At 55.9% G+C, this 22,764-nt stretch overlaps 2 protein-coding genes across 4 annotated transcripts; one reads left to right on the top strand and one right to left on the bottom strand.

Annotated features, from left to right (window-relative positions):
• Nucleotides 1-14: 14 nt before the first annotated feature.
• On the bottom strand, nt 15-12,758 carry ACTN3 (actinin alpha 3). 2 transcript variants are annotated; one of them, XM_060017531.1, is made up of 21 exons: nt 12,609-12,758; nt 9,057-9,171; nt 8,759-8,878; nt 8,371-8,457; nt 8,202-8,289; nt 7,646-7,724; nt 7,475-7,556; nt 6,644-6,729; nt 6,232-6,324; nt 5,560-5,790; nt 5,287-5,434; nt 4,122-4,272; nt 3,450-3,558; nt 3,213-3,353; nt 2,788-2,970; nt 1,973-2,107; nt 1,698-1,877; nt 1,127-1,273; nt 966-1,031; nt 333-491; nt 15-250 (listed from the first exon to the last, which is right to left on the bottom strand). In XM_060017531.1, the coding sequence occupies exons 1-21, from the start codon at nt 12,756-12,758 to the stop codon at nt 92-94; spliced, it is 2,709 nt and encodes a 902-aa protein (XP_059873514.1). In that variant the 3' UTR covers nt 15-91. The 2 variants fall into 2 exon arrangements, with proteins under 2 accessions (XP_059873514.1, XP_059873515.1); XM_060017532.1 differs by having other exon boundaries at nt 333-495; nt 955-1,031; nt 12,609-12,701.
• Nucleotides 12,759-13,646: 888 nt separating this feature from the next.
• Nucleotides 13,647-21,570, top strand: ZDHHC24 (zinc finger DHHC-type containing 24). 2 transcript variants are annotated; one of them, XM_060019320.1, is made up of 3 exons: nt 13,647-13,970; nt 15,144-15,421; nt 19,007-21,570. In XM_060019320.1, the coding sequence occupies exons 1-3, from the start codon at nt 13,690-13,692 to the stop codon at nt 19,300-19,302; spliced, it is 855 nt and encodes a 284-aa protein (XP_059875303.1). In that variant the 5' UTR covers nt 13,647-13,689; the 3' UTR covers nt 19,303-21,570. The 2 variants fall into 2 exon arrangements, with proteins under 2 accessions (XP_059875303.1, XP_059875302.1); XM_060019319.1 differs by having other exon boundaries at nt 15,144-15,467.
• The last annotated feature ends 1,194 nt before the right edge of the window (nt 21,571-22,764 follow it).

Genomic DNA, 22,764 nt, shown 5'->3' with positions numbered 1-22,764 from the left:
TCTCTAGGGCCCTTGCTCCGAGGGATGGATGGGATCAGCCGGAGGAAGCATCCTCTCTCTGGACTTGCATAGAGAACCTCAGGGGTCGAGGTCAGAGGTCACTCTCCCCGTAGAGGGCGCTGGAGAAGGCCACATAGTCCAGGGCTCCGGCTGGAGCCCCGGCCCCCTTGTAGGGCGCCATGCGGCGGATGCAGTACTCGGCCTGCTCAGCTGGGAGTTCCTGCCGCAGTTCCTCAGGTGTGATGTAGTTCTGGGGAAGAAGAGGGATTGAGGGCCCACAGGTCCTGTTCCCTGCCCCCGCCCGCCAGCCCCCTGCACCACCAGGGACTCACCTTGTCTCCCGCCAGGATCTTGAACGAGGCCACAACCTGCTCAGCCGTGTCGGTCTCGGCTGTCTCTCGGGTCATGAAGTCGATGAAGGCCTGGAAGGTCACGACCCCGGCTGCGTTGGGGTCCACCATGGTCATGATTCGAGCAAACTCCACTTCCCCCTGCAGGGTTAGAGGCCGGGCACCGTGCCCGGGGGTGCTTAAGCCAGGAGGGCTCCCAGTGTCCCCCTGGCCTGACAGCTCCAGTGACAAGGTGCCCCCTTTCTCCATAGACCATCCGCTGCAGCCTTAGCTCTAGGTCTGGGAAATCCTTTCTGTAGGCTGTGCTCTGCTTCCTGCCCGCGGCAGTGCTTCCTGCTGCCCGTCGGTCCTGACCTTTTCCTGGGCCTCTGTAGTGCTGTTTCTGTGATGTAGAAACGTTGCAAGCTCAGGCTTTGGAGTCACACAGAACAAGGTCCAAATCTAGTGTCTTTGGGCAAGTTAATTTACCTCTCTGAGCCTTTGGTAGCCCCTGTGTGAAATGGGGTAATTCTCCCCAGCCCCAGCGGGTGGGTGAGGAGGAAATGAGGTCGTGTGTGAGGTGGGAGGGACACAGGCACAGGTGGGACGGCTGGGACGCGGCTGGGGGACACTCACCAGGTCGTAGCCCATGGAGATGAGGCAGGCCCGGAAGTCGTCGGGCTCCATCATGCCATTCCGCTTCTGTAGTGAGGGAGCAGATGTCAGGCTCAGTCCCCAACACCCGCCCCCCCGCTGCCCCTAAGTCCACCACCGCACAGGGCTAAGCCCCTGCTGACCCGGTCAAAGTGGTTGAAGGATGCCCGGAACTCGTTGAGTTGCTCCTGGCTCAGGCCCTTGGCATCTCGGGTCAGTATCTGGTTCTCCACCTCGTTGATGGTGCGGGCAATGGAGGTGAGCAGCTGCTCCCAGCCCACACGGATGTGCTGGGAAAGCAGAAAACAGGCTGGGTCAGTGGGTGGCCAGTGCCTGTCCACTAGGTCTGGCTCCACCCCCAATCCACTGTATTGACCCTGGGCAAGTCCTCCCCCTTGCTGGGCCTCTGTCCCCATCTGGAGGTTCCACAGAGTGACGTCCAGTGGCCCTTCGTGCCTTAAAGTTTGATGATTTATTATGTATTATGTATTGATCAACCAGCCATGGCCAATCCAGGCCTGGGTTTAGACTGCTCTGTGACTGGCCAGGTCACTTTCACTCACTGGGTCTCAGTATCCCCACAAGTACTTTGGGGGACCTGGCCACGCTGAACTGGGGAACCCCTGGGGCAGATGTGCTGTGTCCAGCTGTGGCCGCCCCAGGCTTCCCCAGCCAGTGCCGCCTCCCCTCTGTCCTGAGCGGGTATGATCCCACCTCCATGCTGTAGACGGTGTGCTTATTGTCGAACACCAGGTTCTCCTGCAGCAGCTGGTGGTCACCCTCCAGTTGGTCGATGTTGCTCTTGTAGTTGATGATGTTCTGCTCCTGCTGCCGCAGCCCCGCCATCTGCTCCTCCAGAGAGCCGGCCATTCCCGCTGCCAGGCGCCCCACTTCCTGCAGGGGGTGCCGGGCAGAATGAGGGCTCCCAGCTCCCAGTGGCCCAGCCTTGGCCCTACTCTCCCGGGCTGGCTCCATGATCCCAGCCTTACCTCCACCTTCCCCTGGATCCAGGGCCCAACGGCATTGGCCTGGGCTGCAAACTGCCGCCGGAGCCTCTCGTTCACCTGTTGCCTTGTCAGCTCCTCCTGCAGCGTCTGGTCACGGCTTGGTACCAGCTTTCGGACCTGGGAGGGAGGCTGGTTGTGCCAGGGGCAGCTCTGGGAGTGGGAGATGGGCTCCAGCCCCTCACACTGCTCCCGCTGCTCTGAGCCAAGGCCTCAGGGCTCTCTGGGGGCCAAGCTCTGAGCACTCAGCCTCTCTAGGCTCGTTTCCTTGTCTGCAAAATGGGGCCCATGACATCATTCTTAATGAACTTAGATTGTTTTATAAAGGATGTCCACACACCAGATCTAAGTCTGCTTCAATCAGGCCTGCCAGGGGCTTCCCTGGTGGCGTAGTGGTTAAGAATCCGCCTGCCGATGCAAGGGGCACGGGTTCGAGCCCTGGTCTGGGAAGATCACACATGCCGCGGAGCAACTAAGCCCATGTGCACCACAGCTACTGAGCCTGCGCTCTAGAGCCCATGTGCCACAACTACTGAAGCCCGCGTGCCTAGAGCCCGCGCTCCACAACAAGAGAAGCCGCCTCAATGAGAAGCCTGTGCACCACAACGAAGAGCAGCCCCTGCTCGCTGCAACTAGAGAAAGCCCGCGTGCAGCAACGAAGACCTACCACAGCCAAAAAAAAAGAAAGAAAAAATCACACCTCACAGGAAAATGCTGCTGTTACGGCCATTTTACAGATCAGGGTGGTTAGAATGCATCTGAGCGGGGGGAGGCAGGGAAAGGCCACAGGCGGCACTGACCGTGTCCCACTTGGTGTTGATGTCCTGCGGGCTGAGGGCGATGTAGGGGTTGGCAGAGCTGGGCCGCAGCCCATATGTTTGGCAGATCTTCTGGATCTCACCCTGGATGCCCAGGATGGCTCCCCTCTCTCGGTCGGCCTCGGGCAATGTTGCTTTGAACTGCTCGTGTGCTGTCACCAGGCTCTGGGGAGGGCAGGCAGGAAGCATCAACCAGCGCCCCCACTTCCCGCAGCAACAAAGGGCAGCAGCGTGCTCCGGGCCATCCAGTGGGGCCAGAACCCAGGCCTTCCGTCTCCCAGCACTCGGGAACTGGTGTTTTTCTCTGGCCCCCCATTTCCCAGGAGCCCAAAGGGGTGGCTGACAGAAACAGGCCGCTTCCCTGTCATCCCCTCCAACCACCCCACACCTGGAACCCCTGCGCCCACCTGGGTCTCCTCCACCGAGTGCACCAGCCACACGTCCTGCAGGTCCTCCACAGCGCCATCCAGCCAGTTGTTGAAGGGTGCTACCCGCCTGGCAAACTCCAGCTGCAGCTGGTCGATGGTCTCTAGGAGCTTCTCCATCCGCTAGGGGCCACAGGGATGGCCAGTCAGCAGCCTGCCCAGCAGGCCCTCTCACCTCCTCCAGTGTCCAGCCTCCACCTCCCTGGCCCCCAGCCTCACCTCTAGCGCATCCCGCCTCTTCTGGGTCAACGTGCCCAGGTTGTCCCACTGGTCGCAGATGGCCTGGCAGCGGCTGTTCACCGAGGCCGCCTCGTGGTAGTCTAGCTCACTGGGGGCGGGAAGGGGGGCAACTTTGGGGCCAGACTCCAGCCCAGATTTCTTCCTGACTGCCCTCCAGGGGCTGGAACCTGGGCATAGTGGTGGTGAAGGCATAAGGGAGCCAGGGGAGGTGGGGGCAAAGCGGGGCTTTCCTAGCGCAGGGACTTCCCAGCGCATTCCCGGGAGAAGGGAGTCCTCAGCTCCAGTCCCTGGAGGAGCTTGGGTGGAGGGGCAGGGCCTGGAGTTTCGGGGGCCGGTTTCTAAGAGGTGGCACAAGGCCCAGGCTGCTGGTGAGGATTGGGCCTGCCTGAAGCTGAAGGGAGCCGCCAGGTTTGGGGGCAGGTCGAGCGCCAGTGTGGGAAGAACGTGGGTAGCAGAGCGAGCTCCGGAGACGGGGAGAGGGTTACAGGAGGAGGGCAGAGTAAGTGGTGACGGGGAAGGACATGGGTGCCAAGGCAGGGTTACCAAACCAGGGAAAGCAAAAGGTCTGGAGGGCTACGGGAGCGGGGAGAGGGGGTGGGGCCAGGTAGGGGCGTGGTCACCCCGGGCTGCCCCGCAGCAATCCGCGCCTACTTGAGCTCCTGGGCCAGCGCAGCGACGTGCTCCACGCGGTCCTGGTGCGCCGCCAGGTCGCTCTCAAAGGCCTCGTGGCGCCGCAGCAACGCCCGCACCTCCTGCAGCGAAGCCGACTCATAGTCCCGCTGGCTCAGCATCTCCTCCTTCCCTGCTCGGAGAGAGGCCCGGCTCAGGTCACCAAGCAGCAGCTGCGACAGGAGCAGGGGGTCCAAGCCGGGCTGTGTGACCATGGAGGGTCCTCATCTGTGAAATGTAGGTGATCACACCTGCCCAGCCTACCCTCGGGGTTTGCTCTGAGACACTAGTATGATAAAGTTAAGTGAAGCTCCTGTTCCAGGGCATGGCCTGTGAGTGATGTCAGGGTCCCTTGACCCTGCACGATTTGGGGTGGCCCTTGGTACACTTTTGGTATTATTCGATCGCAAAGTGCTTTCCAATGACTCTGTGAACCCAGTGAGCCCTTGATCCATTTTCCTTTGCTTACCCAGTGCCCGGCACTTGGTAGACCCTCTATGAATATTTGTTAGATGAATGAATAATGAATGTAAAAGTGCTTTGAGAATGACAGTTACCATAATTATGCAGATAAGACCACAGTCACAGTAATTGCAGTAGCAACCATTTATTGAGTGCCTCTGCATTTTGCAGAGAAGGTAACTGAGGTTTAGAAGTTCAAAGACCTGTCAGGATCACATAAATGGCCATATATTTAAGGAATTATTCTGTCAAACCACTGCTATCCAATATGTCCATAATCCATTATTAGCGTTCATTATTTTTTTCAGCAGGACTCATTCAGTTATAGGATTAAAATCCTTGATAGAATACAGAGAGAATGTTTGCACCCAGTGATATATTTGATTCATGCAATATTTTGGCATCAGTATACTTTGGGTATAATGTAAGTGATGTTAGTGGGGGGACTCACCTTTGGATACCTGCCACATACACAAATAAAGTACTAAATGACAAATTAATCAGAGTAGACCTACAGAAGACCAGAGCCAGGAGAAAGTTAGGGGCCTGAGTTTACAGATAAAGAAACTGTGGCCCCAAAAGGGGCAGTGACTTGACTGCACAGCAAGTCAGGGTGGGACTAGAAAACAGATCTCCAGCTTCCTTGCAGAACACCAGGACAGAATCAGGCCCCAGAGGTACCTACCCCGGGTCCAGGCTTCATGCAGGGAGGCCTTCTGCTGGAACTTCTCTGCCAGGTGCTGCAGCCGCTCCAGGCGCCGGATCTCCGAGAGCAGCCAGTCCTCATAGCCCTTCTCCGCTTGCTCCAGCCCCCGCCATGCGTTGGCTATGTCCTATGGGGCAGGCAGAGGTGCCCGCCATCACAGTTCACCCGTTATACAGACGGGGACAGAGAGTCCAAGGTCACCCGGAGGATGTGGGCAGGGCCGGGGTCACCACCTCCCCTGGCCTGGCTCACCGAGACCAGCTTGCCCTCAGATGGCATGAAGGCGGGCCGGTGGCTCAGCCGCAGCTTGGTTTGCAATGTGTTGAAGTTGATCTCCAGCTGGCACTTCTCCTGCACGCGGGGCGGCTTGTGCAGGCGCCGGTAGTCCCGGAAGTCCTCCAGCTTGCGCTGCATGGTGTTCTTGCTGGGCTCGCCCATGCGGTTCTCCAGCCACGGCACGGTGCGGCGGATCCATTCCAGCAGCTGCAGGGCCAGGCAGGGGCAGAGCAGAGAGCGCTGAGTGGGCCTGCTCACCTCGCCCACCCCTCTCCACCCACACCCAAGCTGTGGCCTGAAGGCCGGGCCTCAAGCAGAGTGGGGGTCCCCGCTCGTCAGGGCAGGAGCAGGACGGTTAACTTCTGAGTCCAGGGACCAGTGTAGGTCGGCAAAGCACAAAGGGCCAGGAGACTGCCTAAAGATGAGTGAATGGAGAAATGAACGAGTAACTGGATGGATGATGAGTGGATGACAGGAGCCTGGGTGGGCGGAAGGGGGCCGGGGATGGGTAGAGATGGCAGGAGGAGGCTGGGAGAGGCCACGGCTACTCTGAGGAGAGGTAGGCTCTGCAGGTCCAGTCCAGGGCTCAGCTGGGTTGGGAGAGCACAGGTAGGGGAGAGGGGGAGGTCCTCTCAGCCCCAGCCTCACCTCACTGGCCAGCTTCTCGTACTCCTCCATCAGCTTCTCGTTCTCCTGGTTCACGGCCAGCACCTTGCAGATCCTGTTGGCGGCTGTCTCTGCCTGTGGTGGGAGTGGGCGGAAGGGCTGGCGTTAGAGCAAGCTGCCACAGACACCCCCGACCCAGCCTCCCTCTGTAAACCCTTCAAACCTGGGCCCATGCAACAGAGGAGAGGATGAGGGGGCACATCTTGTAGGGTAAGGATGGGCTCCCAGGCCAGAAGCCTCTGCGCCTGAGCTCCCCCAAGGATCGAGTATGTGCGGCTGGGACAGTGGCACTCCCACCCACATGGGGCCTGGCACCTCCAAACGTGGAGATGCCGCCAAGCTTGGGCCCCTGGGCCCACACGCCCAGCCCAGGCAGCAGCAGCTGAGCCCCTACCTGCTCCGCCCCCGCGAAGGCGTGGTAGAAGCAGGAAACGTAGGTCATGACGGCCTTCTCATCGGGCTTTGGGGTGTTCACGATGTCTGCGGGATGGCAGCGAGGTGTCGACTGGCCGAAGCCAGGGGTGGGGAGTGGGCTCCTGTCCCCACCCAGGCAGAGAGTTCCCTCGGGACGGTAGGGTGCACAGACATCTAGTCATGGCCACCAGCTGCCTGGTGCTCCAAACCCAGCTCTTCCCTGGAGTCCTCTCGGACCGCCCCAGGGCCTAGCAACCTCCCCCGCTGTGGGGTGAGGAGAGCATGAGGGTGTGGGTGAGTGAGCAGACACTGTAGCCCTGATGAGGCGCCAGTCCGCACTGCCTGGTGTCTCTAACCATCCCATACCTTGGTCTGTCTGCCTGTCTGTCTTTCTCCTAAGTTCACATCCAGGGTACCAGGCACAGTAGGTGCAAAGAAAATGTTTGCTGGTTCAACTGACTAACGCCTTTACGGGCCCAGGGACAAGAGGCAGGACCCACCGGAGAGCAGCTCCCAGGATGGGTGACCGTCATGCCGCCAGGTGACCCAGGTTACTGGGATATGGGGTAGAAGATGGAGCCATTACATGAGGCAGAGGCGGCAGAGCCTGGTTCCACTGGGTGGAGAGGGATGGGGACCGGACACGGGCTCCTGGAGAAGGGGGCCTGTTGGCAGGGAGGATTCTGCCCAGGGAGCAGGGTGAGGGCAGAGCATTGCAGGAGGAGGGAGGAGCAGGGACAAAGGTGTGGAGGTAGGACCGTGCCGACTGGTGCGTAAGGGGAGTCCTCGCCCAGGCGAGGCTTACTCTCACCTTCTGCATCCAACATCTTGGGGATGTCCAGGTACTTCTCTGCCACCTCGAAGGCAGTGTTCAGGTTGCCGATGGGGTCATCCTAGATGGTGTGCGGGGTGGGGGGGAGAGGTGAAAGGTCAGCTGAGGGCAGAGACTGGGGAGTCGGGGCTGCGGGTGGCGGAGGCCTACCTTGCGCAGTTTGGCGTAGTCAATGAGGTCGGGGCGGTGCCGGTGGATGAGAGCACAGAGGGCCAGGCCATCCTTCCAGCTGCACAGAGAGAACGGGGGTGTGGGCGTCAGGCCTGGGTTCAAGCTGCAGCCCTGTCCTACCCTCGTCCCAGGAGCACCCCTATCATAACGGCCTCATCTGTAAAATGGAGTAAAGTCCAAACTCCTTGGCTTGGCATTTAAGGCCCTTGATTGCCAACCTGGGACCGTTTCCTCCAAGCTCATCATGGTTCCTTCACATCCTTGTGCTTAAGCTACACCAATTTCTAGATGTTTTTGGTCTCCAGGTCTTTGCTCACAAGGTTCCCTCTGGCTGGAACACCCTTCCCGCGATGTCTCCTGTGCTCCCTCCTCCAGGAATTTCCCCCTTGCCCTCCTGGATTCGATTCAACATTGACCGAGTCCTCCTATTTTTCAGACACTGTTGCAGGAAGTTGGCTGTGACCTCTCCTGCCCTGTGGCTTATGCCAGGGCCCAGAGCCCGGCTGAGGCCCCACATGCTGATGGGCAGACGGACCTGGTGTGGAAGTTCTGCACATTGACGTTGCGGTATGGCGCTGTCTTCCGCTGACACCACAGGAGCAAGCCCTCCTTGGCCGAGGTTTCTGGGCGGGGACGGGGGTGAGTGTTGGTTGGGGAGGGCTTTGGGCCAGCCCTCTCACCCTACCTGCCTCCTTGCCGCTCACCTTCCACGGAGATGTCCTGGATGGCGAAGCGAAGGATGATGGTCCAGATCATGCCCAGGGTCATCTTCAGGTTCCCGTCGACAATCTCTGCAGGGTGGGGGGTTGGAGACACACTCCACCTGGCACTTGAGGCCTTGGCTGCCCTCCCCCTGCTCCGCCCTCTGGCCCTTGTCCCCATCCCAGGGCCGGCACCAGTAGGTAGGTGCTCGATCATTTTCCTTCAAAATGATTCACTGAACACCTGCTGGGCGCCAGGTCCTGCGCTGGCACTTTGGGTACCTTCGCTCCGGACAGTCCCTCCTGCGAGGCACGGACGGTTATCCCCATTGTTGAGATGAGGGACCGCACCCCCAGCCCCTGCCCAGGCCTCCTCCTGCCACCGCCTCACCTTCGGCACCGATGGACACCAGCTTCACCCCCTTGCTAGCAATGAAGTCCAGGGCCTTGTTGACATTGGCGATCTTGTGGAAGCGCATCTTGCCTTTGTCTGGCCTGGGCAGCCTCTCTCCTGGGTGTGAGGGGAGAGGTCAAGGGTCAAAGGTCATGAGAGGAAGCTGAAGACATGGTCCTCAAACTTCCCCCTCCCTCAGCAATCCCCCTCCAGCACTCTGATGCCACTACTCCCCCAGCTCTCTGGGTTTTCCCCTGTGTCCTGGGGTCCCTGTGCACTGATTTGCACCCCTCACCTGAAATGACCTCCAGGAGCAACATGAGTTTGAGGCCATTGCGGAAATCCTCCTCGATGTTCTCGATCTGGGTGCCAGCCTTGCGCAGGTGTGAGTTGCACCAGGCAGTGAAGGTCTGGGGGCAGAGGACAGTGCTCAGACCCTAGTGCTAAGGACAGCGCCCTGGCTCCTCTGTCAGGGCAGATCTCAGAGCCCAAGGCCCTGGATTCAAGTACCGGCTCAGCCACTGACTTGCTGTGCATCTGGGGCCAGCCCCTTTCCCTCTCTGAGATTTAATTCTCCTGGAAAAGGAGAAATGGGGTCTGGGGCCCATTCAGGTCCCAGTTTGGACTTGGGGTGCCTCACTGCCGGCACAACAAGCACTGAAGGGGGAATTAGAAACCTGTAAAGCAGACACGCCAAAGTGTGGGGCTCTCTGAGGCACAAGAGTCAGTGCAGGTGATACTGCCTCAAATCTGAAAAATTCTGTGAAGCACAGATGGCTCTGAGGGACTGTGCACCTGTGTTTTTATTATCTCAGGCTCACCGATCCCTTAAGGCTGCTGTGAACTGGCCTTCAAGCAGACCATGAGGCTGCAAGAGCTTTCTGCAGGCTGTAGAGGCTCAGCTGGACACTCAGGCCCAGCCTGACCCAGTTTCTGGAGGAGACTGCCCTCCCTCGTGTGCTGCCGCCTCAGCCTCTGTCTGAGATGGGAGGGGTGGTATACGGCTGCGTGTCTTTGGGGGATGGCAGTGACCTAGTGCACAAGTTTCTACCAACCTACCAAGCCTCGAGGCCCTGGATTCTGCCATCAGCAGTCCTTGGTGGAATCCATACTTGGGCTCCAATCCCAGCTGAGCTACTCACTCTCTGTGACCTGGGATGTGCCCCTTGACCTCTCTTGGGCTCAGTCTCTCCATTTGCACAATTAAGGGTTCAGACTCAGTGATGTCTCAGGTCCTTCTTCCCCTGACCTTGCAGGATTCTGGAATTGAGAGCATCCCGCCGCCACCGCAAAGCAGATACTCCAGGGAGGTGGCCCTGGAAATCATTTGGAATTCTTTCCCTCCGCTGTGTAAGTGGGTGCTGGGTCGAGATAGGGCAGGAGGAAAGGCAGGACTGGGTGAGGCCTCCGTGGTGGAGGAAGGGGCATTTTTCATTTGACAAACATGACTTTTAATGAGATTTGCTCCTTGCCCTAAAGGAACTCACAGTCAAAGAGTCCTGTTGGTCTGAGAAGTGCTGGGAGAGACTAGTATTGGGGAGACTAGGGGAGGAGTTCTTCATATCAAGTGGGGGACCTCTTGGGGAAGGTTAATAATTGATCAGAACTGTGATGGAAGAGCAGGAGTTACTCAGGCAGGGAAGGGCAGGCAAGGGCATTCCAGGCAGGGGCAGCCACACGGGCAAGTGCTTGGCAATGAGAAACAGTTACTAGGTTTGCGGAGCTACAGCTATCTGGGCACTGCTCTGGGGGTGTTGGGGTATACGTGGTGAGAGGCAGGCCGGAGGGGCAGCAGAGGCCAGGTCACGCACGATCTTGAGTGCTAAGCCAGGGAGTCTGAACTTGATCTTGAGGGCAACAAGGGAAGCTTTCAGGCACAGGACAGGGAGGGGCAGCACTGTGTTTTAGAAAGCTCATTCTGGTTGCAGAGGGGAGACAAATGGCTTCGCAGAGCAGAAGGGAGAAGTGAGGAGGTGCCGACTGAGACCAGGGTGAGGGAGGAAAGGTGTCAGTGAGTGGGACAGGGCAGGATCAAGTGGATGAGATGAAAACATTTGTCCTTGCTAGAATATAAGCTCCCTGAGGCGGTGTCTTTAATTTTGTCCCCTGCTGAACTGCTGGCACCTAAAACAGTGGCTGGCACATACTAGGACCTCCCTAAGAAACAATGAATGAATGTTTGCAATGAGGTTGAATGAAGAGGACTCGGTTATCAGGTGGGGGAGGCAGGAGGGCTTCAAGACATGGAGGAGAAGTAGGCATGGGGGCGGGACCAAAGCTGAGCACAGAGATGTTCATTACATTGTAATAAACAATGTTAGATGAGAAACAACCGGAATGTCCAGCTCCAGGGGGTGCTGATGAATTTACAGAGCGTCTACTCTGGGCAATCGTTGAATGAGTCAGTGAGGTGGGTGGCTGTAAGTTGGGTTGGAAGGATGCTCCTGATATTTTAAGTGATGAAAGCAAGTTACAGACTAGCCTGTATCTTATGAGGGGCATGTGGACCTGGATCTGGGAGAGGCCTGGGTGGGTGGGTGGGGGGGATAGGAGTTGTTGCAGAGCAGATGGCAGCTGGAGCCAGGGGCAGGGATGACATCACTGGGAGATTGCTGGACCCAAGGACCACAGCCCTGCTTGGAGACAGGTGCAGGAGGAGCCTGGGGGGAGGCGTGTCACCCCGGGCATCCTAGCCAAGTCAGCTGAGCCTCCCAGCCCCTGGGGTCATCTCCTATCAACTAACCCAGAGGAAATGCTCTGATTCTAAATTCTGGGATTCTCAGATCCTGCAAATTCCACCAAACACCCCTGTTCCCCTGCCCTTTCCTGGACTCATACACTGTTGGCAAGTGCTGAGCAGGGTCTAATGACCTCGTGGTACACTCCTACCGCTGTCCTGCCACACTCCCCAAAGTTTCCTCACTCCAGCCTGGATCATTTTCTCTTTTGGGTCCCCAGGTGTCCTGCCCCCTCCACTTGGGAAAGTCTGCGAGTGAAAATAGATCGGGGAGGGGAGGCCCGAGTGCCTTACAAGGCTGGGCCTGGGCAGCAGCTGCCCATGTGCCCCTCTCAGCTCTCCAAGGTGCTGCCTCAGCACGAAGTGTCTATCTGGCCAGAGAGTCAGGTTACCTACCTGAAAGGGAACCCAGGGCTCCCCTCCTCCCCGACCTTGTGGCCTTTTCAGCAGATTTAGGGCCCCTGGGGTAAGGAGGGGTATCTTGGGAAAGAATGGGGGTGGGGCAAGCAACGGGCAAAACCCCTCAGGTTGCGGGGCGTCCTGTTTTCTGACAGCATGTGATTTGGCTCCTACCTCAGCCCCAGTTTCCTCATTTAACAGTTGGGATAGAGTGACCACGGACACCATGCTGGAGAGAACATAGAGAGGGTGGGGAAGGGGTCTGCGACGGTTACCCCTTCCCCACACTCCCAAGTCCTCTAGCTGCCTGGCTGCAAGTCCGCAGGTGAGGTCTGGGAATATTTCACTAGAGAGTGGGGTTGTGGAGACAAAGATCATTCTTCCCAACCCCACCCACACCCTGAACTTGGATCTCCCGGGCTTTGCCCAAACCATATTCCTTAGCAGAAGTGGAGCAGTGGGTCCAGGGGAATGAACCCTGTGGGGTGGGGACCCCTGAAACTCTTCTTGTCCTCCTAAACCCCTCGTGAGGGTCTCCAGCCCTCTCTTCGGGCCCTGGGGGACAGCAGAGGACTGATGGTCAGAGCCTGGGCGAGGAAGTGGCACTGAGGGTTAAGACAGGCTCTGCCCCTGATCTGCTGAGATGCCAAGGACAAACCGTCTGGCTTCTTAGGCCTCAGTTTTGCCATCAGGAAATGGGCTAGCACTCACTTTCCGCTGCTGCTTCTCCCAGGCCGGGTCCAGCAGCAGGTCGCGGTCCCAGTCCTCCTCCTGTTCCATGTACTCGCCGCCCCTGCCGCCGCCGCCCGCGAAGGGCCCCTCCCCGGTCCCCAGACCCTCGGGCTGCATAACCATCATCATCTCGCTCGGGCTCCTGGCTCCGCTCCGTTCGGCGCGCTCCAGAACACGGGGGCCGCGTTAAGTAGCACCCGGCCCAGCCCCGGATCGGATTCCTGCTAAATATGGGAGAGAAGGGAGGGGCCGGATGGGGGCGAGGCCACTCGGGTCGGGACCAGGCAGCAGGTTGCCCTGAGGCTAGGAGACTGCAGAATTTGGGGGCACTGGGATGTACCCCGTGACGGAGATCCGGGGTTCGCGTTCCGGCTCCGCAGCTTGGGCGCTGTGTGACTCTTGCGAAAGCCACGGGGCCTCTCTGAGTCTGTTTCCTCACATGTACAACGAAGATGACGATAATAGTCTGGCTGCAGACTGCTCTAGAAGCTACCTTTTGGGCCTCATGACCCTTTTCCTGCGTCGCGCTGGTGGGAAACAGGGAGCACTATTCCCATTTCACAGTCAGAAACACCGAGGCGCCGAGCTGTTTTGAATGTTTTCTGGGGTGATGAAGGGAGACACTAGAGCATGGGGAGGGGCTCCAAGCCAGCTGGATGGGCCGAAACAGGGCTATTAATATCGGGGCGACTAGAGGGAGAGGGGGAATGTGCTGAGCCGCGAAACACCAACAGCACCCAAACTGCAACTCAATCCTCCCGGAGTGCGGGCCAGCGGGACCAGCGCGAGGAGCGTCTGCGGGAGGGGCGGGGCCTGCGCGGGTGGGCTGTAACCGCGCTGCCCTACCGGCTCTAGCGCCAACGAGATTCCAAGCATCTCTTTGGCTCGTTCGGCCGTTCAATCACATCTCCGTATCTGCGGGCCCTCCCCGTGAACCTCAACGCTCGCTCACCCCCTTCAGAGCTCCTATTGGTCGTAGCAGACATCCGTTTGCCACTCTCCCCGCCCCAATACGGAAGCGGAGGGGTACCCGGGATCCGACCGCTAGTGGGTCCAGGCCATGGGGCAGCCCAGGGCTGTGGGGAGCGCGGAGGCGGCGTCCGCGCGGCTTCCTCTTGTGCTCACCGCGCTGTGGGCCGCGGCCGTGGGCCTGGAGCTGGCCTACGTGCTGGTACTGGGTCCCGGGCCGCCCCCACTGGGACCCTTGGCCCGGACCTTGCAGCTTGCGCTGGCAACCTTTCAGCTGCTCAATCTACTGGGCAACGTGGGGCTCTTCCTGCGCTCGGACCCCAGCATCCGGGGTGTGATGCTGGCCGGCCGTGGTCTGGGCCAGGGCTGGGCGTGAGTGGGGCACGGGATCTGGCGGGGGGAAAAGCGGGAGCTTTGGGCAGGGGGAGGGCCTCAGGACCTGAAGATGTTAGAACCAGTTTACAGTAAGATCCGCTTGAACCAGACGGCAGAAGGAGTATCATTCATCCACTTACAAATATTTGAGTACCTACTACGTGCAAGGTACTATTCCAGGCACTGGAGGTACAATAAAACATATTCCTGATTTCAGGGAGGGGGCAGATGATAAACTTCAGGCGTAATAAATCAGAAAATAATGTAGAATGTTAGAAGGTGTTGGTGGTAAGGAAACAGAAAGAGCAGGATAAAGGAGACTCAAATTGCAGTTTGAAATAGGGTGGTCAAGGTAGGCCTCATTGAGAAGGTGGCATTTGAGCAAAGACTTGGAGGGGGGAGAGTTAGCCACAGTCATCTGGGGGAAGAACGTTCCAGGCAGAGGGAACAGATGATGCAAAGACTCTGAGGCATTTGTTTGCCCAGCATGTTCCAGGAACAGTAAGTGTGGCCAAAGTGGAGTGAGGGGGGAGAAGTCAGAGACATAAAGACCTTGTTAAGACCTCGAAGACTTTGCTTTTTACTACAAGTGAAACGGAGAGCCATTGGAGGGTTTTGAGCAGAGGAGGGACATGACTTAGATTTTATTTACTTGATTTATTTTTTTCTTGGCCGTGCCAGGGATCGAACCCGGGCCCTCGGCAGTGAAAGCGCGGAGTCCTAAGCACTGGACCTCCAGGGAGTTCCCCTGACTTAGATTTTAAAAGGATCAGTCTGGCTGCTGGGGTGAGACTACACCAGTTGGGACAAAGGTGGAGTCAGGGAAGCCAGGCAAGAGGCTGTTGCAATAATCCAGGGGGGAGCTCATGGTGACTTGGACGGAGGTGGTAACAGTGGAGGACAGGAGAAGTTTGCTTCCAGATGTTAGAGACCCGAGAAAGGCCTCAGTACTGGGGCTCTCAGAGCTGGAAGAGCCCTCAGACCTGCTGTGCCAGGAATGGAAGGGCCTGGGAGGTGGTGTTTAGCCTGCATTTACCTGTGAAGAACCTGAAGCTTAGAGAGGGCAGGGGCTGTGCCTGCTTCCCCAGGATGGGCTCAGGGGCTGACCGGGCATGAAATGGGGCACTCAGAGCTGCTGGGGGAACTGACCCTGTGGTTCCTTCCCTGCAGTTACTGCTACCAGTGCCAAAGCCAGGTGCCACCGCGCAGCGGGCATTGCTCTGCCTGCCGCATCTGCATCCTTCGCCGGGACCACCACTGCCGCCTGCTGGGCCGCTGCGTGGGCTTCCACAACTACCGGCCCTTCCTGTGTCTGCTGCTTCACGCCGCAGGCGTCCTGCTGCACGTCTCTGTGCTGCTGGGCCCTGCCCTGTCGGCCCTGCTGCGAGCCCACACACCCCTCCACACCGCCGCCCTCCTCCTGCTGCCCTGGCTCATGCTGCTCACAGGTGGGGGGCCGGGGAGGCCTCCACAGAGAGGCAGAGGCCCATTCTGGTAGGCGATGGGATTTCCGCCTGGTTCTCCAGGCAGCGCCCTGGGGACCTAGTCCCCACGTCAATTACGGGAGGTGAAGGGAGCCTGGTATTCACTTGGGTGTGCCCTCTGGTAAAATACAGGGCCTCAGCATAGGTACAGAGTTCTGGCTGAGAGACTCAGGGGAGGAAAGACTAGTGGGATTTCACCTAGAGGGGGATGGGACGGTGAGAGAGCATTCTAAGTGAGGGGCATTCGGAGCTAGGGGAGCAGTGTGAACAAAGGCTTGGAGGTTGGGCACGGAGTAGTGAAGGCATTTGGTGGGAATTGTGAGAATTAAGGCTAGGGCAGTAAGTGAGGACTGGATGGTGGAGGGCCTTGAATGGAGTGTGAGGAGTTGGTCCTTACTTGACTGGGCAGTGGGGAGCCAGTGAAAGTTACAGGCAGGGGAAGGGCCAGTCTTGGGAAGTGGGGAGGGGATGTTTTGAATCAGGAGACTGATTGAGAGGCTGTGTTCTGGTTGACACTTTCTTCTGACACCACCCAAGGTAGAAACCCCACTGTTGTTTTTTTTTAAACGTAATAATAATTATTATTATATTTTTGAAGATGTTGGGGGTAGGAGTTTATTAATTTATTTATTTTATTTTTGCTGTGTTGGGTCTTTGTTTCTGTGCGAGGGCTTTCTCTAGTTGCGGCGAGCGAGGGCCACTCTTCATCATGGTGCGCGGGCCTTTCACTATCGCGGCCTCTCTTGTTGCGGAGCACAGGCTCCAGACGCGCAGGCTCAGTAGTTGTGGCTCATGGGCCTAGTTGCTCCACGGCATGTGGGATCCTCCCAGACCAGGGCTCGAACCCATGTCCCCTGCATTGGCAGGCAGATTCTCAACCACTGCGCCACCAGGGAAGCCCCCCACTGGTTTTTTATACTTTGTTCTCTGCCCCCCAAAACACTTCGGGCTTGCTTTTCCCTGACTCCTTCCTCCTGACCTGTCCACGGTCCTCTCTGTAACCTTGTCCTGCAATTACTAAACTCCCTGACAACTCTGAATAGTGGCTCTGTCTCATCCTATCCAAGCCCGGCTCTGTCCCCAGGACCCCCTCCCTGCAGCCCAGGGGGCATCTTGGGAGGCCCAGTGGGGCTGTCAGGGTTTTCCTGTGCCCACACTGGCTTCCTGAGCAGCCCTCTGCCCTCCTCATGACCCCCCTGCCTCCACTGAGACTCAAGCCCTCCAGCTGCTCCTGTCTGCACGCTCCCAACCCCCGGTCATCCACAATCTCCCACTTGCTCCCCGCAGTCACCGAAGACTTGGGCTCCGGCCCCTCGTCTCCCTCTCAGCCCTGGGCCTTGCTGAAGGCATAGGTATCTGAAAGCGTGGGTGAATGGCCCCAGTCGCTCAGCTTCTTGACCTTCTCCTCCCCTCCTCCCTTCCCCTACTCCCACATCCCCACCCCAGTCGTGTCACCTCCCAGAGCACCCCATGTCACCCCTCTCTCTGCCCCCACCGCCTCTCCTATCTATCTCTCATTCTGTGCTCCGCGACCCCCCTCCGGAGCTCCTGGCCCTCACCTTTCTGTCCATCAGCACCTTCCCCCTTCACCACCCCAGGTCCAGCGTAGGGCCCTCATTTCCACCAGCCTTCCGCAGCATCTCATCTCAAGACTTTTTGCTCCGTCTTCCTTCCGCTGTGCCTTCCTGGCTTCTCTGTGTCTGCCCTTGGCTGCGGAGAGCTGCCAGAGATGCCTGGTACTATGTGGCAGTCGGTGTCATGTCACGTTCATGGCTGCTGACCTCAACAGGCCCTCAGCGGTGCCTGGCTGCCCTGGTTTCTCATAAGCTTCCTCCCCTAATGGCTGCAGCTCAAATCTTCCCACTTTCCTGTCCTCCAAGCCCCAACCTCTCCTGAAAATACATCACAGAGGAAATTAGTCATCAGATGGCACGTCCAGAATTGGCTGTCCCGTCCTGGAGGCAGAAGCTCACTGCCCCGCCTTCTCCTGGTGCCCGACCCCTCCTCCCTGCTGGGAGCCCTCACACCGTGGGTCGCTTCTCCTCCTGCCACTCCAGGCTCCCTCCACTGGCTTCCTTTGGGTTTTCCCAGCTGGTACAAAGCCTCTCTTCACCCCACGTCCTCCTCTTCCAGCTCATGCCTTCGGGCTCTTCCATCAGCAGCCAAGTCAAAGGACTTGCCTGGGCTATAGGCTGCTTTTCCTTGCCTCCCACCCATTCCTCCACCTGCTCCAAACTGGCTTCTGCCCCCACCCGTCCTCCGAGACTGCCACAGTCCCCAGGCCTCTGTCTCCACAAAACCCGGAGGACCCTTCTGTGTTCTTTTCTTGCTTATGAGACCTTTCAGCCTCATAAAACTGCTGGCCTTCAGCCTCCTTAAAGGGCTCTACGCTTGACGTCCCCGACGGCTTGTACTTTGGGGTTTCCTCCTTCCTTCCTGGTTTCCCTATATCTGATCCCTAAGGACCTGGTTTCCGGGCTGAGGTCGAGACGCCATTCTCATCTCCCTACACACTCTGTCGGGTCTCGGAACCGCCCGGGTACCAACCGCTCACAAATCTGCGTATCCAGCCTGGGCTTCTCTCCTGAGCTTCCAGAACTGTCCACTCACTTGTCTCGCAGGCACCTCTCCATCCTGCCTCAGGACCTTCACACAGAATGTGTTCTCCCCTCTTCACTTAGCAAATACCTCCTTAACCTTCAGGCATCACCCAAAATATCCCCGTCAAAATAGATGAAGTTTATTTCCCTGAGCCTCTTGATAAGTTTCCATGTCATCTCCCCACCAGTAGGCTCTCTTTTTTTATTGGAAAAACATTCACATAATATGAAACTCATAATTTTAACCATTTTCAAGTGCACAGTTCAGCTGCGTTTAGTATATTGGCAGTGTTGTGCAGCCATCACCACCATCTAGTTCCAGACCCTTTTCATCGCCCCCAGTACCCGTTAAGCAGTCACTCCCTATTTCCCCCAGTGCCCCCAGCCCCTGGCAACCACTAATCTTCTGTCTCTATGGATTTGTCTGTTTGGGACATTTCATATAAACGGCACCATACGATACATAACCTTTTGTGTCTGCCTTCTCTCGCTTGACAGCACATTTCATGGCATCTTGTAGTTCATTAGTTCACCTGATATTTACTACCTTCTGTGGGTCAAGATGATGCAAGATGCTGTACTTTTGCATTGTCACACACATCACAGCTGTAATTAAGTAACTGAGACATGATCTCTTGAATGTCTGTGAGCTCCCTGAGGTCGGACATGCTACCTGCCATTCATCCTGGTATTCATAGGAGGTGCTCACAAGTTTGTGATGCATGAGTGAAAGTCGCATCTAGGGCAGGGGGCTGTGTCTGCCCGTTTCACTAGTGTGTTCCCATCAGCCGGCATGGGTTGGCCAGGGAGCAACAACTCAGTGTTTCCTGAGTGGAGGAATGCGCCCTGCTTCATGGTGGAGTAGGGGACGGGAGGAGGGCAGGAGCTGGGCTCTGGGACGGCTGGGGCCTGCTGCTTCTCCTTGACCCTCTCTGCTCTCTCCTTGCAGGCAGAGTGTCTCTGGCGCAGTTCGCGCTGGCCTTCGTGACCGACACGTGTGTGGCGGGTGCACTGTTGTGCGGGGCTGGACTGCTCTTCCATGGGATGTTGCTGCTGAGGGGCCAGACCACGTGGGAGTGGGCTCGGGGCCAGCGCTCTTACGACCTGGGCCTCTCCCACAACCTGCAGGCGGCCCTGGGGCCCCGCTGGGTCCTTGTCTGGCTCTGGCCCTTCCTGGCCTCCCCGTTGCCGGGGGACGGCATCACGTTCCAGACCACAGCTGATGTGGGACTCATGGCTTCCTGACTCCAGGAAGAGCCTGAGCTGTACAAGGAGTGGGGAACAGGAGAGGGGACTCAGATAACTCATTTCAGGCCCACCCCCAGCCTCAGAAGGGGCGGCAGGCTGGTACGCTGGTACTTGATGCCTGCTTTCGGCAACTCCAGCCCCGCCCTTAGCCTTGCCCTTGCCCAGCTTGGACTCCTAGTGTCCAGGGCTTGGGCCCTGCGGCTCTGCCTCTATCAGTGGCCCCTGAGTACAGCGAAGGGTCTGGCAGGGGGCTGCTCGGCCTGCCCAGCTGCCCCTTTGCCAGGTTAATAAAGTGCCCACTTGGTTCTTGGACTCCCTCCGTCTCTGTGGGTTTCTGGACCTTCACTGTTTCCAGGGTTGCTGTTTTTGGTTCCTCTGATTGGCAGGCCTGGGAACCACAGAATGCCTGAGGGTGTGAGCAGCCAGGGCTCTGCCTCCTGCGGCCTTGGGGCGGGGGGGTGGCCAGCAGTTTACGGCAGAATGTAGTGTTCCAGGGTATGAGAATCCAGAATTCTTCCCCAGGTTCAGTGCTTTATAGTTAGGAACATTTCACAGCAACAATTTCAGTGAACTTCTCTCCAGCTAACCTGGTGCACTGGGCAGCAATTATGTGGGTGATAAAGCTCTGAGAGTTGATGTGATAAGATCACGTGGTAGTAAATGGAGGAGTGCGGATTTGAACCCAGACCTTTGTGCTTTCTCCTTCACCCTTGAACAGCCGAAAAAATCAAGGCAGAGAGATCAGGTGGGGCTGTTCAAGCATCTGTGCTGGCTGGGTGGTGCTGAGACTGCTAAGCTCCTCCTCTCTGGACGCTTCAGGAGCTACTTGTTAAACACTTCTATTTAAATATAGTAAATAGACATTTCCAGTTAAATGTGGCAGGTTTAAACATGTGAGTTTGTTTCCTCTTAAAATCTAAAATGATAGTAAAGAAATTAAAAATGATGTAAATTTACAAAGACAAAGAAAATAGGAGGGAGACAGCACTAGACCAAAGAGCCTGACAACATTCTGAAAGATGGAAAGTGGATAGAGGCTCATTTACTCTCTTAGAGAATTAGAAGTTGAAATTAAGCGTTCCCTTCTTGGAGGGGCCAAGAGGCAGCCCGACTGCCCCCAGGAACCCTGGAGAGGTTCACTGTGGAAGGCAAGGTTTGGGGCTGACAGTAGGGCCGGGACTGATTCAAGGTCTCTATGAGAAGCAGCTAGGTTGCCCCGCCCCCCAGGACCCACCTGACCCCTCGCTACCCCCCTGGGGTGGAGGCGGGGGCTTTTCGAAGAAGCTTTGCATCTCGGGGGGCCCTGGGGAGGGTGGGGGTGAGGGACTGGACCAAAAATGGAGTTAAGTGAAAACCTACAAGTGCTGCTGGGGGAGGGGGGTAGTCCTTCAGTGACATGGCAGGCTTGCCTTCCAAGAACCCGCAGAGAAGCCCACCCTTCTGACAGGCCCCGCCCATGCCCACAAAGGTTTGAGCTGCTAAGACTTCTTTGTTTTTCTAAACAGCATGCTCTATTACTATTTTTTAACTCTGTTAGGAACTTGGTGTACCTATCACTTTGTGCCGTACATAAGCATTGGAAGACTTCTGTTTCCTCTACTGCTTTACCCCTCACCCTCCAGAATATCTTTTCTTGTTGTTTTTTTTTTATAGTGAAAAGATAGGGAAATGTTTATAAAATAGAAACAACACCCTCCCCACCCCCATTTAAGAAATGGATACTATTTCCTTTGAGGTCCCTGCTGTGCCCCTCCCTGGTAGAGGAAACACTGTGCTGTCTTCATCATCCCCTTGCTTTGCCCTGTGATTTTATTAGCTATGTTTGTACTGGTTTTGCATGTTTTTGAATTTTATATAAACAGAGCCACGCCATGTTTATTCTTCTGTGATTCGCTTTTTCCTTCAATATTTCTAAGATTTATCCAAATTAACGTGTGTGGCTGTAGAGCACTCCTTTTCCTTGCTGTATAGTGATCCATTGAATATACCACAATTTATTTTTCTCTCTTGTCCCACCGATCATTTTATCTACCCCTGTGTATGATCTCCTAAGATCTACTTGGCCCTTGCTCTTCCATATAAATTTTAGAATCAGCTTGTCAAGTTCCACCAATAAACCCCCCACCCCCCTTGAAATTGTGACTGGAACCCAACTGAATCTATAGATCAGTTTGGGGAAAATCAACATCCACATGAAATTGAATTTTCCAGTTCGTGAACATGGTGTATCTCTCCATGTAATGTTTTCAATAAAGTTATGTATGTTTTCTCGTAAAGATCATGCCTTTATGGGTTAGATTTATTCTTATGTATTTGGTATCGTGATGCTATCATTCATAGTTTATGAAAATAATTTTATGTCCAGCAAATCTAAAACTTATTTATTTCCTTGAAAATTCTTCTGGGTTTTCTGTATTTATAATCATATCTATGAAAAAATAGTTTTGTTCTTCCTTTTTAATTTTTATATCTCTTATTTTTATTTTTTTTTTTTGACTGTGCCACGCGGCTTACAGGATCTCAGTTCCCCGACTAGGGATTGAACCCAGGCCGTGGCAGTGAAAGCCCAGAATCCTAACCACTAGACCACCGGGGAACTATCTCTTATTTTTCTTGCCTCTGTCTGGATGGAAGAAAGCGTGGCTACCCTTGACTTGTTTCTCACAATAGAGGGAATGATTTCAATATTTCACCATAAAATATGTTTGCTGTGTTTTTTTATTTAATAGATGATTTTATTAGGCTGAGAAAGTTCCCTTCTGTTCCAAGTATGTTGAGTTTTGATTCTTTTACTTTCATTCTCTGCCTCTTAAGAATGGCCTGTAGACGGATTGTTTAAATCTTTGTCTTCTAATAACTGAAGTACAGTCCATTCTTTTTGGCCACGCCACACAGCATGTGGGATCTTAGTTCCCTGACCAGGGATCAAACCTGTGCCCCTTGCAGTGGAAGCACAGTCTTAACCATTGAACTGCCAGCCAGGGAAGTCCCAGTATTTAGTCATTTTTATCTATTGTAATTAACGTTCTTGGATATATTTCTACTCCTTTATTTTGTGCTGTTGTCCTATCTTGGCTAGTGTTTTACCCTTTTAAGTTATTTTTTTGCTGGGTGTAGAATTCTAGGCTAATAGTTATTTCCTGTCAATATACTGAAAATTTTATTCTGTCTTCTGGTGTCTCTTGTTGCTGTAAGTCAGCTGTCATCTATTTCATTTTTTTGTTGTTACTGTTCCTTTGAAGATACTTTCTGTCTCCAACTACTTTTAAGATTTTTTTGTCTTTGGTATTCTACATTTTACTGTGATGTGTCCAAGTGTGGTTTTCTTTGTATTTATCTAAATGGGATTCCTTAGGTTTCTTGATTCTATGAATCGATGTCTTTCATCAGTTCTAGCACAGAGTCTTAGCCACTGGACCACCAGGGAAGTCCCCCGCCTTGTCTCTTAATAGCTCCTAT

This window comes from Delphinus delphis, chromosome 8 (assembly GCF_949987515.2).
Source record: "Delphinus delphis chromosome 8, mDelDel1.2, whole genome shotgun sequence".
NCBI classification, from domain to species: Eukaryota; Metazoa; Chordata; class Mammalia; order Artiodactyla; family Delphinidae; genus Delphinus; species Delphinus delphis.
This window is presented reverse-complemented; position numbering and strand designations above follow the sequence as displayed.

Bases quoted from the DNA above. Each gene is read 5' to 3' on its own strand.
- ACTN3 (XM_060017531.1), bottom strand. From the start codon at position 12,758: ATGATGATGGTTATGCAGCCCGAGGGTCTGGGGACCGGGGAGGGGCCC. The intron at 6,730-7,474 runs GTGAGAGTAAGC...GCCATCCCGCAG, and splicing joins CAAGATGTTGGATGCAGAAG to ACATCGTGAACACCCCAAAG. The intron at 2,971-3,212 runs GTGGGCGCAGGG...TGCCCTCCCCAG, and splicing joins ACTCGGTGGAGGAGACCCAG to AGCCTGGTGACAGCACACGA.
- ZDHHC24 (XM_060019319.1), top strand. From the start codon at position 13,690: ATGGGGCAGCCCAGGGCTGTGGGGAGCGCGGAGGCGGCGTCCGCGCGG. The intron at 13,971-15,143 runs GTGAGTGGGGCA...CCTTCCCTGCAG, and splicing joins GGTCTGGGCCAGGGCTGGGC to TTACTGCTACCAGTGCCAAA. The intron at 15,468-19,006 runs GTAGGCGATGGG...CTCTCCTTGCAG, and splicing joins AGAGGCAGAGGCCCATTCTG to GCAGAGTGTCTCTGGCGCAG.